Genomic DNA, 17,664 nt, shown 5'->3' with positions numbered 1-17,664 from the left:
TCACCCTGTCCAGCTAGAAAGGCTCCTCCATCTTGTGTCTCTGACCATCTACCATAATCAGAAGCATAGTAAGGTGATGTGATGCTTTTAAATCACTCTTTGTTACCTGCATCTTTAGTTTGGCCTCCAGAGAAAGAATGAAAAAGAGTGAAATAAATCAATTTATGTATCATCTCCTGGTTATTAACATTTTTTCTTGATTTCTGAACTTCTTTCATATAGATTGAACATCTATTTTAAAAACTACTTGCAAATTTGTGTTACAAATAATTCACTAATTGTAGCAGTAAGAAATAAATGAACTGCCTAATAGTAGAAAGTCAACTCTATAACAGGCTCATGTTTGAATTTTGCAAGTATCCCAGTCTTCTGCTGAGATTAGTAAATTCCCTTATAACAAAAACTATCAACAAACTCTGAAGGATGCTAAAGTGTGCAGGAACAAAATAGTGAAGCTCCAGTGACAAAACAATGCAAACTGAAGTGAAATCCTGAAAAACAGGACAAGTAAGTGCTTGTTCTTTATAAATTACTAGTAATTTACAATAATAACTTTAATTGCTTCTTTGTAAAACACATGTGACGTTATGACACGCTGTGGAAATTATGAGGCAACGTTTTGTCCCTTCAGTTTTATGGTACTGACAGATGCTGTGTGAGTTTTGAAATTTATAATCCTGATTTTGACATTTCCAGGTACTGCCATTGATTACTGATATTTTGGTTTGCCCCTGCAATGCTATTTAGCAGCACAGACAGTCTTGTTTGAGCCAGTGTTCAAGTGTAGACATCACTGATATCAACCTGCATGTCCAGGGACAAAACTATTAATTAAGCCTGACAAATTATCAGAATATTCTATCATGGTGTCCACAGAGGCTTAGCTTGAAATACTGAAAACTGTGATCTTTTGATGATTAAGTGCTGAAGTCAAGCTGAAGCACTTGACCAGTGTGGGTCCAGGAAAGCTCAAAACCAGCTTAAAAATATTGTTCTTATGTAAAAACAAACCATAAAAGATCAAATACGACAATACTACTTACAGAATGAATTATTTTTTTTTCTTGTTCTTCACAGATCTCCTTTCAGTAAAACAGATAAATATTTCATGTCCAATTTTCAAATGAAAGGAGATAATTATGTTTTTAGCAGCTTGATTTTCATGCTCAAATATTGCTTTCTACTGTGTTTGAAAACATTTTCAGTATCCAAATTTAGATCTTACGAGTTTTGTAAGATGGTCTTGAAGTCCTGTCTTGAACACTATCTACGTCATCTTAGGCTATGATCAGCATAAATCAATGAGATGAAAACCCTGCTGTGACTAAGCAGAAAAAGTCAGTCTTACCGAATTATTTGCACTGAAATAGTAGCCCATGAGTCTTGTAGGAAAAAGAAATGTGAGCAAATATATGAGCAAGCTGATTAGTATTTGCCAGAGTGTTTCCAAGTATGTTATTGTCAAGGGAGCCTTTATCATTGCCTGACATCACTCCAAGTGTAATGTGCTTTCTCCCCTGAATGGTTGTTGATCCCGTGGCACTCTGGAGACCAGCAGGGGATGATCACTGTGCTTTCATGTGCTGGCACCTGTGTCCAGGACAAATCCTAGCTCAGATGTTTTCCAGTACTCCCTGATCCTAATAGATATACGTATCCTACAGTGCTGTGAAGTATTTCAGCAGAAAAAAACCCTAGTTTGCTCATATTCACAGATATTGCACCTGTACATTCCTAAAGATGCTGAAGAATTGAGAGGACATAAAATCCCACATACTAAACTGGTTTGAGAATGGAAGTGATATCCTGGAAAATGACTGAGAATATTGAAAAATTCCAGTCTGATTGCAGTAATTTCAGCTAAAGAAAACAATTCATTTTGAATATGAAAAGACCTTTAAATCTTGCCAAGAAAGAACCAGTTAAACAGAATGCACTCAAATGAGGAAAAAACCCAGACATTTCTAACAATGGAGGAAGTAGCAGCAATCAGAACATGTGAAAGTGATGGATTTAGCAAATGTCTTGAATTTTTCACAGTAAGACTAAGCAAGTTTCTTATCAATAGCACTGATGGAGCATCTGATTGAATTATAACATGTGAAATGCATGAAGTCACAGCATAAAAAAATATTTTGCTTTTAAGCTCTAGGGCTTTGTTTACCAGCAGATTTCCTGGGGACTGAATTGTGGGAAGCAAGAGAGGAAATAAAACCAAAATAAACCAAATGTTTACCAAGTAAGATGAATAAGATAAATTGGTCCTAGCACAGAAGTTAAAGAATAATTAAAAACAGTGAAGTAAAACAAATGGGCAAATTATGTTCTCAGATGTGTAACTATTCTGATATAGCAGTGTAAACATGTCTATGTGAGCAGATGTATTTACAGCCCTACAAAGAAAAGCATTACCTGCAAGGCCGCTTAATTAGAAACAACTATTCTAGCACCAAGAAGAAAAGAACTGCAGCAAAAAAAAAGCACAGAAGCAAAGAGATTGACCCGAGTAATTCTAGCTCTTTGGAGTGAAAATGTAACTTGTGAAGCAAAAAAAATACCTTAATTCTCCATTTTTTTTTCCATAGAAAATTATTGCTTGTTTTCATAATTACTGCTTGCCATCTTTCAAAGGATCTTTTCTGAACATATTACTTGTCAGCAGGAAACACAACTTAGATCAGGGTATCTTGTACAATCCTGTCACTGAACTGGTGGTTATCAGTGTGGCACTGCTGTGGCCATCAATGTCAAAAGGCCCTTGCCAGTGCTGTTTAGGGAGCTGGAGGCAAAGGGAAAAGAACAATCCTTTCCTTTATTTCCTTTCCATGAAAAGAGGCTGACTCCAACCAGAAGAGCCCCACCCTTCTCACAGAGCTCAGACAGCCACTGCCCAGGTTGTCACATTTCCAAGCTCTACACCTTGCCCAGGACAATCAGCTGCCATCATCACTGCTGCTGGAGTCACTAGCTACCAGGAAAGAAGAAAGCCTCTCCTAAGAAAGATTTTCTGAGGAACTGCAGGCAAGACTATTTTCTAATGATTTTGGAAGCAGTAGTCTGCAAAAATCTATCATAGGGTCACCTTATGCATTGCCAGGATAGCAAAAGGGAGATAAAGATAACAAAATTAAGGGAGAACTCAGTCCAGGAATCACTTAGAAATTGAGTGCAAAAACCCAAAGGAAAGCTTCTGAATATACATTCAGAATCATTACTTGTACAGCTCTAATCTTGGCCTGCTTCAGTGCATTTGAACTATTCATTCACTTGTCAGCAGATGCTCATTAAAACATGGTCTTTGGATCATCTGTCTTGAGCCGTCCCTGAGAGTGTCCAGCTTAAAGCTACCTCTACTAAATACTGTGCCATTGACTGGAACAATTATTTTATAAAGGCTCAATTTAGGGAAAAAAATGATCCATGGGCTCAACACCCCCAAAGGAAACACTCTTAATCTTTGAGAAAGTATCAGGTTCTCTCCTTTATAGGTCAGCAAGTTTATTATCACCTTCCTTATCACACCAACAGAACGGGAACGTCCCACAGCAAGGCTGCAGCCACGGTTTCCACACCACGTTGGACACAGAGAGCTGCTCTGGCACTGGAGTCAGGGTCCTGCGATGCTCCTCTACGGCTCTGCCAATCTTCCTTATGATGGTGTCAAAGAGGGGCTCCGTGTCAGCCGAGAGAGGTTTGGCTTCAGAAGGGTCTTGTGAGAGCTCAAACAGCAGTGGAGGCTCATGATGGGCCACTCCTTCCCCAAAGCATTGGCAAAATCCTCTGTCATAACAAGCCCCAGCTCCAGGAGGACTGAAAATGGGAGTCATGTAATGAGCCTTCCAAACTGCTCCAGCTGGCAGGAAAGAAAGGATCACAGAAGGCTGGTTATAACAATGTCAGTTACAACAAGGAAGAGTGAATGTTTTTCTAGAGTTCATTTCTGGATGCACTTCAGCTCTACACTTATTAGCTAATGCAGTAATTTCTCCTGTTGCTGTACAATACCGGCAATGCCAGTAAATTCTTTGCCAAGTTACACCCGAAGTACTTGGGAAGATGGAATCCCAGAACAACATTGTGTTAGAAAAATGTGCCCTCCTGTAGAGTGAACATTATTCTTTGAGAGAAGATGTGTGGCGGTGTTTGCAGGGGTCCCAGGACGAGGGAAGAGAGGAGAATCTTGACTCCATGTTTCAGAAGGCTGAGTTATTATTTTATGATATATTATATTAAAAGAAAATTATATATTAAAAGAAAATTATGTATTAAAATTATTATAAAAGAATTGAAAAAAAGATTTCATCAGAAGGCTAGCAAGGAAAGGAATGGAATGATAATAAGATCTTGTGACTGACCAGCGAGTCTGAGACAGTTGGACTGTGGTTGGCCATTAATTAAAAACAATCACATGAGACCAATCAAAGATGCACCTGTTGCATTCCACAGCAGCAGATAACCATTGTTTACATTTTGTTTCTGAGGCCTCTCAGCTTCTCAGGAGAAAAAGATCCTATCAAAAGGATTTTTCATAAAAGATGTCTGTGACGAAGCAGTGTACTCACTGTGCTTCTGGTGCCAGCGCACGGCGTGCAAGTGCACGCCGCAGTAATGGAACAGGAACTCGTGCTCCGAGTGCGCAGCCGCTCCACGCAGCAAGGGCAGCAGGTCCCGGCCGTCCATCACCCTGGCATGAGAAACACACCACAGGGCTGAGGTGAGCTGCACAGGGCTCTGCTCCCTCTGCACACCTCTCCCTGCAGCTGGCAGCTCCGGACAAGAAAGGGGATTGCAGGTGATGGCAGGGAGGGGCTGAATCTCTGCGGTAGAGAAGAGGTGACTGAACTCATAGATATTGATCTGTCTAAAAAATGAACAGGACTGAAAAAGAAAGCATCAAGCTCTTAGAATGTGTTCCAAGCTAGATTTTCCACACTTTTGGGAAAGCAGGAGGAATAAAGATGCATTTGTTTGTACCTGTCCTGAGGAACTTCCCCTCCAGCCAAATGAACTACTGTAGGATAAATATCCATAAGGCTTGTAGGTTCATCAATAACTGTGCCTGCAGGTAACACTCCTGGCCATCTAAATATCCCTGGGACACGGATTCCTCCTTCCCAGCCTCCCATGGCTTTTCCACCTTTCATTAAATAAAAAGAAAAATAAAAAAAAAAAGTTTGATTTAAAGTAATTTTTGCACAAATTTTATTGTATTATCATGTTACCTTGATGAGCCTTCTTTACTCTCTTGTTTTTGCTGCTAAGCTCCTACTGAACAGTAGTGAAAATATGTTCAGTAGACTAGATCCCAACAATCTCAGAATTCATGCTTACAAAGGACACCTGCCCAGGTTAGAATTTACTTCATTCTTACATGCCTAATTAGAACGAGACATATTTGCTTCTTGGTAATAAACCAGTGTTACCCCTTGAGTGTATAATCTTACTGAAGCCTTAGGGGTGCCATAATTTCTTTACTAGTTGTTGCTGGGTTGTCACTGTCCCTAACAGCTCTTACCTTTGTATATTCCATTCCAGCCACCCAGCTGCCTTCCACCTTCTTGTCTTTCCAGCCATCCACCATGGTCAGAGGCAAAATAAACTAGTGTAGTTTCTCTCAATCCCTCCTTGTCAATAGCATCAAGAACCTGGCCTGTAAATGCAAGAATATGTGTATATTAAAAAGCAAAAATATCCCTCATACTACTTAAATTTTAACCTCTGACTTGCAAACATTTACCAGTGTAATTTCTTGCCTACATAAGGTTGCTCATTGTTTAAGATTTTTAAGATTGATATTTTTTGTTATGATTTCATTGTCTCTAAAACCAGAAAATTTGTGCTGTGTTGTCACCACTACTTTATTATTGTTATTTTAACAGGGGGTGCAAGAACCACAGTCACAGACAAAAAGCCTGTATTGTCAAGGGCAAAAAAAATACCATGTACTGTAAAAATATGGAAAGAAACGATGATCTAAAAGTTAGTGTCTGCATCAGTAGTGGCCATCATGAAAAATATGGAAAAACATAATGTTACCCTTATTTTATGTTTCTAGACCACAGTTAAGATTTGCATTACATTACTGCAGGGCTATAATATGCATTAATAATGAGGTGCCTTTAAATTTAAAATTCTTGAGCTGTTTTTGACATTCTTAATTATATTTGCAGTATGCAAATGTTTGACAGGTTTGAAACCAAATTCTTCCTGTATGTGTTCCTGACTTTTCTCTCTTTTGCAAATGTGGATACTTTTTTTCCATCATGGCTGAATGATAAATATTTCTCCTTCCCCTCCAGAAAAACAGCCTGAAAAATAACACGAATCTTATTGTGGGGGGCATACTGGAGAACACTGATGAACATTTCTGAATTTATGATGATGGCTGAAAAATATCCAGTATTCTGCTTAATGCAGCAGTCACAAATAAATAACCTGCTGTTTTTCACCTGAAATTAATTTGCTTATTGATTTTATCACTTTCTATCATGTCCTGCTTAGAAATTACCACAAGAGGCTGAATTGACCTGGGCCTTACTAATCATAGAAAATGAAATAATTATCACATATTTAGTAAGAAGAGCTCCTTGACAGGAGCTAAGGGAACATGGTTAAAAGTGGTAAACACTTGACCAAAAAAAAAAAGTGAACATTTAGCCCAAGACTAAAGAAAGTAAAAAACCAACTCTATAAGTCAGCAGCACTCACACAAGATTGCCAGATGTTCATTAAATGCTTATGATTTTTTTGTACATGCTTTTAATAATCGTCCTTGCTTTTTTAATAAAAACTTTTTGTTTAGACCTATGTATTTGATAGCTGGAGACATTGTTATATGTCTTGTTGACTTACCCACCATCCAGTCCATCTCCTCTACATTGTCTCCATATAAACCGTGTCTGCTCCTCCCAAGAAACTTCTCTGTGGTGAGGAGAGGGGTGTGGGAATGCAAAAAGGAAAGAAAGAGGAGGAATGGCTTGTGCTTATTTCTACAAAACAGAAATCAACACTGTGTTATCAGGGAGGAAGGCCCTCAAGGCAGATCAGTTGTAGTGAAAATGGTATTATTTTTGTGTAGATATTTCAACAGTCCCTTCAGAAACACCTTACTTTGTAAGATACTCTAACCCAGTGATTAGGATCCCTTAGAATAATTTTGGGTCTGTATAAAATATCCTTTTTCTACCCTGAATCATAGATAGAAAATTTCCAGATTGAAGTTCCACTTCCTGCTACTTCAAAGCACCACTGTGCTATTGAAGTGAAGGCAGCAGGTTCATCTCCTGACACTTATCAGTCCAAATGATAAGGCTACATCACAGCTCTGCTTCTCCTTCCCTGGCCCACACACATTTCTGACATCACCTGCTATTCCTTCTTAAAGCTGCAATGCTGCTCTCATTGATAGGTATACATATTTCTTAGATGTAGCCTAGAAATATTCAATACAACCCATGGAAGTTGGCAAGTATTAATCAGCTTTAGTGAAGTTAGGAATAAGGGGTGTCCTTAAGCAGCAACTTTTTTTTTAAATTACATGATATGTCTATTTATATTATTTAAATTTAATAAAAATAACAGTACTTATAATCCTACATAATACTGTAAAAATTATAAAAACTTATAAAGACATGAAAGAGGAAAGTGATGTTTACAGGTTGCAAAATATACAGAAAGTTGCAAAAGAACCAGAAAATTTGTGGACAAAGGAAGTCTTCACCTTTCAATAAATGAAATGGACTCTCTCAAGATAAGGGACGTAGTTCTGTCTGTCACCATTGGCTGCTCAGTAATTCCATGGTTTCTCATCATAATGCAGTTCCAGTAGCGCACAAATCCATAGCTTGAGAACCAGGATATGAAGAACAGGAGACTGAACGCAGCAAGGCAGGTCAGTGTTCTCCAGGGGACTGAAACCAGGCCAGTCAGTCTCCCAAGGACAGCAGTGAGTGTAATGAGCCCGATCATCTGAGTGGAAAGCCAGAGTTTCCTCCTGAAGGCTCTGTCCATCTCTGGTGTTTCTGTTGGCTGACAGTCGCTTATTAGTGTAAAAGGCATCCCATAGAAGTAGTCAAATCCATGTTTTAGAGGGTGATGGCAGTGGTCATTGCGGGATTCACAGTTAACACCTTGATGCCACTTCCCTGAAAACAGAGGTTATTAAAATATAAAAAGATAATATTTTAATAGAATGGACTTTTCCTTACACAAAACATTTCGCAAAATGTGGTTGGTTGTTTTCTGCTTGTGATAACTGCTTTATCCTACACAGAAATATACCAAGTATGCAGTTATATAATGGGATTGACTAAAGTAAACCTCTACAATTTATAAATTTTCAACACATTTTTTTGTGCTCTGTATATATATTCACACCCTGTAGCTTCAATCAAGCATTAAAAAAAAAAAAAACCCAAACATATAAAGACAACTAGAAATTGAGAAAAATTTCAAACTGAGCAAAAATGTATGGCCTTCCTGGAGACCTGTCAAGTATCAAACAGAAGAAAGCTGTCCTTTTGTAGGCATAGGGGAAAATAACTTTCTTTTGTTGTCCCTTTACCTTCCAAGTGCTATGCAGACTTGTTCCTGGGAGGTTTTGAAGCGCTTGGTGTCAGGACTATGGCAAGACTCTGTGTTGGTGCCAGATTGTTAAGGGGAGATATGGATAGAGTAGGTAACTAGCAGCTCATCTAACTGCTTGCCAGACAAACCACTGAATCCAGAAAAACTTGAGCTCAAGAGATCAGGACTTCTCATGAAGCTGTATATTTGTAAGTAACTTTGATGATCATTATATCTCTACCCACTGACTGAGAATAACAGACTTTGTTTTATAAATATTTTGCCATTTATTTGGATTTAATCAAAATTTAAAGAGCGAAAGCCTACTTCTTTTAAATACTGAACTCCTCATTCATTAGAAGGAACATCTCTTGTCCTTTTACAACACAATTTTTTCTTCATTATGAACATACCAACTACTTTCATGAATGGCACATCAAAACCTTCCTTTGCTTTCCCTCCAGCTTATTCAAACGGCCTGGTTAGGCACTTATGTAGCGACATAGTAAATTGGCTCTTTTTGTGCAAACACTGAGGTTTGAGAATGCCTGAACTGAGTGAACAAAATCTACCACTCATCAGAGGCTTAATGGCATTTTTTGCAGATCTTGGATGTCAGATCAAAATGGACATTAAGAACTTTACTCAAGAACTAATTCTTACTGTAGAGAGAGGAACTGTGCACTTCCAGGATGAAGTTATCCTCAATAAATGGTTCAGTATGTTATCAGTACATGTAATAGCAGCCAGCTCTGAGTGGGTTTCAATAGAATTGGAGTGCATTACAATAGGAGCAGAAAAACTGCCCCTGGGGAGAAAAATTACTGTTTCTTGGCTGTAAATAGAAATAAAGAATGAAAGTTCTAGAGTAGGTGGATGAATTGCTTTGAGCTAAAATCTCTACTCAGTTTGCGTCCTGACATATTCAGAGCCAGCTGTAGACCGAAACAGGTTTGTAATCAATACATAAATGCATAGGTCATAAATACAGGTGCAGCTAAAGTATTGTTGGAATTCAGATGCACTTCAACACCTAAATCTCCAGCTGAGGTCAATAAAGGTTTCTGACATGCTAGAAAAGAATCAAATCTGCAGCAGCTAAACTAAGTGTATAATTAAGATAAATTAATCTCTGAGGGCATTACTTATACAGCATTGGTTTTCTGACTGCAAAGAACCTTCAAAGCATTTCCCAACAAAAAATCTCATTATCACCTCAGGCTGCAGGTTATTAATAGGATTTAACTTTGCAATTAAACTGGTTGTGCTCAGGGCAAAACAATCACAAACAATTCAGGTGAGACTACTTAGTGCTCATTCAGCTGTGGTGACATGAGTAGATGTTAAGATTTTTTTGCTTCCTGACTTGAATGTAAAATTCTTGTGGTATTCTGTGTGTCACCTATCACTGGTGCTTTCCATCATCCCCCATGGTGCAATTAATCAGGATCTGTCAATCTGGTTAATCTAAGTGATGCTTTTGGCACCTGTGGTGAGATTTTTAGCTGAGATGCCCACAGGGAAAATGCCTCCCCGTTTTGCTTCTGGGAGGCGAGCTGCAGGAGTCCTACCTCAGGGCAATTCCCTGGGGAGAGTGGAGACAAATCTGATTGTTCTGCTAGTGATAGCATGCTGAAACCAAGATGCACAGTCTGTTCTGTGAGCTGATTTAAACAACTAAAGTAATATCACCACAAAACTAACAGGAGATGGAACTTCAGTAATGCAGAGTTTGAATTGCTCAGAGGGCTTCTTTTAGTTTTGTCTGGTGTGGTTGAGATTTATTCTGTTGAATTAATAGAAATCTATTTCTGCAGGAAGTTTCATTAATAAATTCAGTTGGTTTGTGCAGCTAATATTTTTATGGTATAAAAGATACAGATTTGGGATTTTGACATTTTACATGCTCAGTTGAAGTAGGGCAAATAGCTGATAAATCAGCCAGGAACGTTTGTACTTTATCAGTCTGTGGAACTATGTGACACATCTAAGACATATAATTATTTGGAACAAGATCATGACCAAAAGTTACAACTGTACTAAAAAAAAATAGAGCTATAAAATATAAAGTAAAATCAAATTCACATTGATGCTGAAGAAGGCAGTGGTTTTGGGCTGTACTGAAATCTTGGTGAGCTACAGTGACATGCTGTGACTGAAGAAAAAAACAATTGCTTTGTTTGTTTCTGAAAGGCCCAATCTTGTGACACTATTAACTGTCTCTGATGTTTTAAGTAGCAGCTGTTCCCTTTTGTGTGAATCTGCTCTGAAGCGTATAAAACATCATCATGCATATTTAAATGACACTCATATTTTTACTTTTAAAAAATGAAATAGTATTGGAATAAGTATTTTATACCTGGCATAATAATATTCATGAATTAATACAATTTTCTGTTATGTATTTTAACAACCACAGCTGTGTTTGAAAGTGGGTCAAGGGTAAAATTGCCCTCTTTATCATATGCTTGTTCTTTTAGGAGAGGCACTTTTTGGTCAGAGTTTCTATTTACATATTATTCTTAATCAGAAAATAAAAATATTACAACAGAAGTATGAGCAGTTACTAACTAAAACAAATGGTTTGAGTGAGATGAAACACATGCAAGAGGATCTTTAGGAGAGGAGTGCCCCCATACCTATCAGTCCTGTGCTGTAGCCTTGGTGCTGCAGTATTTTGGCAAATGTGGTTTCGTTTGGAGGAAGCCCTCCTGAGCCGGCATTCCAAAAAATAACACGGTAATCATTTACAGCATCCATCCCTAAAAATGCAATAAAAAAAATCTAAGTCAGTTTAAAGGGTTGAGTGCTTTTATCCAACACACATTTTTGTTTCCTGATTTCATTGAAATGGTAGTGTTAACATTTTTCCTAATGCTGTTTGTTTGGGAAAATGAATCTAGGACCCTAGATGATATTAAGACAGAGCTAGGACCCACCATAGTGCCTATTCTTTCATCTTTGTATCTTAATATTGAGACTTTAATTTCATTTCATTTGAAATTACATGATTGTATAGGAGATTTTCTATGTCACAGTGGCACCTGTATGCAATGCCCTTCCTTAGTGTGAATGTGAGGGCAGGGAGGAGCACAAGGAGACTTCAGCCCCCTGTCAGCCTCAGACTCCAGCTCACTGAGGGCTGCCAGGGAGCTCAGGCTTTCCTTGCACAGTGGCATGGCTGATATCTGAGCCCCACAGAGTGGCTATCTCCTCTTCACCTGCAGGTTTACACCCTACCATTTAGTATTTTATCCTGGCATAACCCCATCATACAGTGCTATATAAAGTTCAGTCTGTCATTGTAGCCCTGAACATCTCTGGCCCTGCTGTTACAACGGGAAAGGGTCTGTACAAGCCCTTTCAAACTACTACTGTTTTCAAACTACCAGTCTCAGTGGAGCCGTCATGATAAAAGCAGGATGACATATCAGCTTCAAAATGCCTCAGGAATGAAGGCTCCGAAGATAATTTGCAATAGAACAAGCATTTGAGGGTTGCTGTTAGAAACATGTAGAGCTATTTGTTTTTCATACCTCTTCATCTCAGGGATGCAGTTTGACAGGGTAGTGTCTTTTCTTCAAAAACACAATTGGGAAAAATAATATTGCTGTCAAGCTGTTATCTCCTAGGACAGATTAATTTTGACAGATACGTAAAGAAGCTTTCCCATGAATGACTCATTCTGCACCCTGACTGGAGGGAATGGGCACACATCTGCACAGGTCTACTCTGCTCCCTGCAGGGCTGAGCTGCTTCTGACATCTGATGATGAGTCACCTCTGACAGAAATTAATTTAACTAGTGCTTTCTAAGTGTGTTGTTACTATTCTTCCTGCTTTACATAATGATTTTTTTGAATGTAACAGTTTGCTCTAACTCCATTCTCACTGCAATCTGTACCACAGAGCATCAAAAGGCAGCCAAAATTGTGCTTTGGGGGAGACCAAGATGCTCTGCAGAGCTTCTCTGCTCTGCTTCCCCCCAGAGCAGTTCACAAATACCCTACAAATAGAGAAGCCACCTCAAAGCCTGTTTGACACCTCACGTGTCTCAGTGAGGATGGAGCAAAACCTCTGTTTGCACACCCTCATTTCTTCTGTGCCCCTTGTATGACGCTGTTCTCTCCATCAATGGAGCAATGTTTGCAGGGTGTGAGGCTTTGCAAGGCAAACCTGATCGGAGGGGGTATCTGCCAGTGAGGAAAGCTGCTCTGCTGGGCGTGCAGAGCGGGGCTGCAGCGATGTGCTGGGTCAGCTTCACTCCTTCCTTGGCCAGGCCATCAATGTTCGGGGTCCTGAAAATGCAACCAGTGCCACCAGATATCAACCAGAGAGTCTTTCAAGGGAATAAGGAATTATATACTTATCTTTATTTTCAGAAGTTTGTTCTATTTGAAGATGGCCAGGAAATATTTTTGTAATTTGTTTAAATTTTCTCAAGTGATGGGAAAATATTTCTCTTTTTCTTTCTTTATTAAAAATCAGTATCTGGATTAATTTTGAGATAACCTTTTTTTTTTCTTTCTTTTTTTTTTTCCTTGTCCTATGAAGAGTCTTGCAGAAATAATAGAATTGTAGAATGGTTTGGGCTGGAAGGGACCTTAAAAATCACAAAATTCCAACCCCCCCTGCCATGGGCAGGAACACTTTCCACTAGATGAGGTTGCTCAGAGCCCCATCCAAGCTGGCTTGGAACACTTCCAAGGATGGGGTATCCACAGAGCTTCTCCGGACAGCATGTTCCAATGCCTCACCACCCTGACAGCAAAGACCTTTCATTTCCCCAGAGCTGCCTTTCCTACACTATCTTCTTACAGAGCTGTGTATCAGCCTCAGTGCATCAGTGTCATGGTAATTGGGTTGCCACAGGGTGACAGTGCTTGACTAGACAAGATGCTCCATGACTTACAGTACTGATAAGGAAGCTAACAGGGTGCTTCTCATGACATTTGTATCGAGGGAGAAGGAGAAAAAGGGAAAGGAATCCTGCATGTTTTCACACTGTGTGGCAATCTCTCAGGGCAGCATGAATTAAGCCACACATCAGTAAGGTGTGAAGAGAGTATTTTGCAAACAACTGGCAACCAACATAAACAAGCTTGCCTAGCACGCTAGTTACAGACAAGGCAATATCTTACATTTCAGAATACAATATCCCCCTCTTCCAATTCAAGGTGTGCCTACTTGTGTTTTAGACTAGATTAAGCTTCAGTTTTACAATTTTGTTTTTGCGATTATCAGTTCAATAGTGTTCATAAGAAGGCAAAACCTTCATTAGAATTTTGAAAGATCCTGGATGTTTTGTTGCTTTGTACTTGTCATGGATTTCTCCCCCAAAGACAGCTGCCAGGAAACAACATCTGCAGCATTTCTTATTCTCTACAGCCTTTCACCAGAGGTGCAGTCCAGTATAACTGGGCAAAGCAGTTGGTGAAGTTCCACCCTTCAGCACAATTGCCATCCCAGTTAGCTGATAAATATTCTTCCTCAAAGGAGCACTGGGTGCTCCCAAACTGCTGTTTCAAAATGCTGCCATTTTTTGCATTTCAAAGAACTCTTGCTAAGACAGCCCAGATGCTTGTCACCCTGCTAGTACACCCTGAATGTAAAAAGAAAATCCATGCCTTGGGGATGATGCTGTGGAGGCCTGGCTTTGCTCCCTGTGATCACCAGCTGCCTGTCAGGAACTTGCTGACTGAAGCCTTTCAGGGTAAGATTCCAAGAACTTTGCTGGATGAGGGGAGGGATTGTAGCAAATTTCATTTTGTTCATACATGTTGCAAGCCATCAGGCAGTACTGGGACACAATTTTCAAAGAGAAGGCAAATTTTATGTCCTTGAAGCTGAAAAGAGAAATATTTCCTGGTAACATTGCTCATTGCAGTCATTAAACTAATTTTGAGGTGAGACTGGGAAAAAAATTGTAACATAGAATTAAAATGAGATAATGAGGCCTGTGTATTGGAAGAGGGGACAATTTCTACCTTTGGGTATAGCTGTTTCTAAAGTGTTAGGCAGTCAAGAATACACAAGAATGATTGTCATATTCCCACAGTAAAGCAGCTCCACACAGCAGAGCTGGCCCTGGGAATGCCCTCCAGGCTGTGAGACAATGCTAGGCAGAGGGTTTCAGGTTTACAATAAATATCACACCAGCTCTGTTCACCCTTAGGGTCAGTTTCCTTACCTGATAGTGTCATTCCCATAGCAGCCTACATCCCCTATGCCGAGATCATCAGCCAGCAGCAGGACAAAGTTTGGCTGTGTGATAGTGGAAGGATGGGTGAACGGTGCTTGCAGAAGCAGACCAAAAATCAGGGGTGCAACCAGGGGTGACCTGAAACACAGAAGAGTGAAAGAAGCCAGTGACCTGGCCATTCATCACTCCCCTGCACAGGTTCAGAGACCCTCCATCATGAGCTTGGCTGCAGACCAGACCACTCTGTCCAGACACTAAGTGTTCATCATTTACCCAAACTGAGGTAATGAAGAGGAAAATGTCAGAACTATAACTTCAAAAAATATCCTTTCCCAATTTTTTCCAAGTTTCCTGTGAGCAGTCTCACATGGGAATTTACATGCAGCAGATGGAATACAAGTGATTTTGCTTCATGGCTTTGGATGTTTATAAAGGGTTGTTTTGGGAAGCTGAGAATGGGATCAACTTCCTCTGACATGGTTTTTGCCTGGACTGGGATCTTTGGGTAGTGAAAAAGTAAATAACAAGAAAAAAAACTAAAAATCACATTGTGTGAGAAACAATGCTACTCTTTTATAACACAGTATTGCATCATTATTAACCTTCACTCACTTTAGATCTAAGTATGATACAACAGTAACTCAACTCAACTTTCTTACCAATGAGATGTTAGTTGCCAAATCATTTCTGCATTTGGAGTGTTCAAATCCTGCAAAACCAAGAGTACTCTGTCATAGTTACATCTTCCTAGTAGCAATAGCTTGCATATATTTCATATTCTGCAATAAAAATGTATTAAAAACTTACTCAAAGCCGGTTAACATTAAGTTTTATTTACTCCAGTGCACCTCAGATCAGACCCCAAATGAAGAAGAGTAAAGGCATTAATGTTATTTTTATTGCTAGGCCAATAGCAAAATATTTCAAAATAGCGAAATAATTCAATTTTCTTACATGAATCATGCATATAAAAATATTTAGTGTTCAGAAAGGAAAAAAAATAGTGCTTTAAAATCCAGTCTTCAATATAATTTACATTTCTATAACCACAGACAATTGCAGCATTGTGCTTTTTCACATAATATGCTAAGTTTCTTTTCAGGCTTGTAAGAGGAATTTTTAGTTGTAAAAATTCTAGTCATCATTTTCCAACAATTATAATTTCTTGGAAGAATTCATGACCTCTTGTTACTTAACTCTGAGAATGAAGAGGTTTCTCTGGGGGATTTCTTTCACTGTCAGGACAGTGAGATTAAACTATTTGAAGACTTTGAAGTAGGGGCTGAGTGAGCTTCATTCTAAAGCTTTAAAATAGACTGCTTTGAAATTTATCCCACTCCTGGCTCAACTGTCCCAAGCACCTCAGTTTTATGAATTGTGTTTTTTTCTTATTTATTTTTGTTTTCCAGAAATGATGTATTAAGCAGTTTAGTCAATATTCATAGTTCTTGCATTTTATCCATCAATACTACAAGCTTCAGTGGGAAAAATTATATTTCTGTGCTTAGAAAACTGGCATCCAAAATATTACAAGCAGCAGAGCTGAGGCAGCATTGCTATCTAGAGACACTCAGTTTCCTGCATGTGAGGTTGTGCCTTTGCTGCATCCTAAGCAGTTATAGGAAAAGTACAAGGGAACACTTCAGTCATCTCTAACATTTATATCCTATAAGCCTCTAAAACAGTTGAAGTAAAAGGGAGTTGGACATAATCAGATTTAATTGTGCAGTTGGTTGCCACACAGTAGAGAAGCTCAGATTTAAAGCACAGCTGGAGCTCAAGGCTGAACGTCCCCAGAAGCTCCTGTAAAACAGCAGGCAATATACAGAAAACAGCTATTGATTTGTTTTACTGACTGGTGTTATCCCTGTCAAGTCATTTCCTCAGTGAAAGGTGATGGGAGCCCAGGCAGAGAAATCAAAAGCAAACATTCCCCTCTGCTCTCTGAACTGAATTTGGCTTAAAGCAAAACTCCTTCCTCCCTCTCCCATTGTTAATCCCTCCCCTAAAGTAATTTAGTTTTTGTCCCTTTCTTCATCTGTTTTAATAATCCTGGGGGGGGAAGAGCTTGCATATCTTTCATATTTTATCAATTTTTTCCTTTATTGATTCAAAGTTTATAATCAGTCTTTACCTTTCTAACAAAATACTTACAAGATACTAAAAATCTCATAAGAGGAAATACTTGTTTTAGACATACTCATATGCAGTTTTTTTGAAAACAGTACATATTTGTTACGTCAGCTTAGCAACACTCAGTGAAAAGTCACACAGTTAATACCACTTAATTCAGTGCTATTCAGTCTGTGAAAATTTCTTTTAAAGATTCCTATTTTGTAGACTTGATACCGATAAAAGCAAACCCAGACTTGTAAACACATAGCCTGCAGCTTTTATTTTGTACATAGCCTTGTATGAGAAGAATGTTGTTCTAAAGGGAAAAGTATTTTAAAAACGCCCTTGAGATATTTTTATCTACAGAAGGAAAAAAAAAATTCCAAATAGCCATTAACATTTTGCTGTGTATTTCCCAACATAGTAAGGGAGGAATACAGTACCTGGTCGAGTTGTGTTCAAAGCAGGCAGCTGATGGACTGGTGACTTAAAATGATCCCGAATTTTTTCAGCCCGAGGAGAGCTGCTACTGCGCGGCGTTTCTGAAGGCAGTCCCGAAATGTGCCCTGGCTGCACGTCCCACAGCTCAGCACAGGGAAAGCACGCTGTGCCAGAGCTTCCGAGCAGCTGCATGCTCTGGCTTCTCATGGAGTCTCCAGCTGCACTTCCCCCTGCTGTTGGCACAACTCTGACATTCACACGGGGAGTGAGGGTCTGGCTGGGGAACGCCACAGAGGCAGCTAAAATCCTTTCTGCCTAACCACCAGTCTCTCAGGGAACAAT

General features: G+C 39.2%; 1 protein-coding gene across 3 annotated transcripts; it reads right to left on the bottom strand.

Annotated features, from left to right (window-relative positions):
- Positions 1-3,482: 3,482 nt before the first annotated feature.
- LOC131572343 (arylsulfatase D-like) lies at positions 3,483-17,664 on the bottom strand. 3 transcript variants are annotated; one of them, XM_058825500.1, is made up of 11 exons: positions 17,325-17,664; positions 15,426-15,475; positions 14,755-14,904; positions 12,741-12,862; positions 11,205-11,327; positions 7,721-8,144; positions 6,853-6,989; positions 5,516-5,650; positions 4,975-5,137; positions 4,563-4,684; positions 3,483-3,853 (listed from the first exon to the last, which is right to left on the bottom strand). In XM_058825500.1, exons 2-11 carry the CDS (start codon positions 15,449-15,451, stop codon positions 3,483-3,485), a joined length of 1,773 nt encoding a protein of 590 aa, XP_058681483.1. In that variant the 5' UTR covers positions 15,452-15,475; positions 17,325-17,664. The 3 variants fall into 3 exon arrangements, with proteins under 3 accessions (XP_058681483.1, XP_058681484.1, XP_058681485.1); XM_058825501.1 differs by lacking the exon at positions 12,741-12,862; XM_058825502.1 differs by lacking the exons at positions 12,741-12,862; positions 14,755-14,904; positions 15,426-15,475; positions 17,325-17,664 and adding an exon at positions 12,102-12,182.

This window comes from Ammospiza caudacuta, chromosome 2, assembly GCF_027887145.1.
Source record: "Ammospiza caudacuta isolate bAmmCau1 chromosome 2, bAmmCau1.pri, whole genome shotgun sequence".
Lineage (NCBI taxonomy): Eukaryota > Metazoa > Chordata > Aves > Passeriformes > Passerellidae > Ammospiza > Ammospiza caudacuta.
Note: the sequence above shows the minus strand (reverse complement) of the source record. Positions and strands in the feature narration are given on the sequence as shown.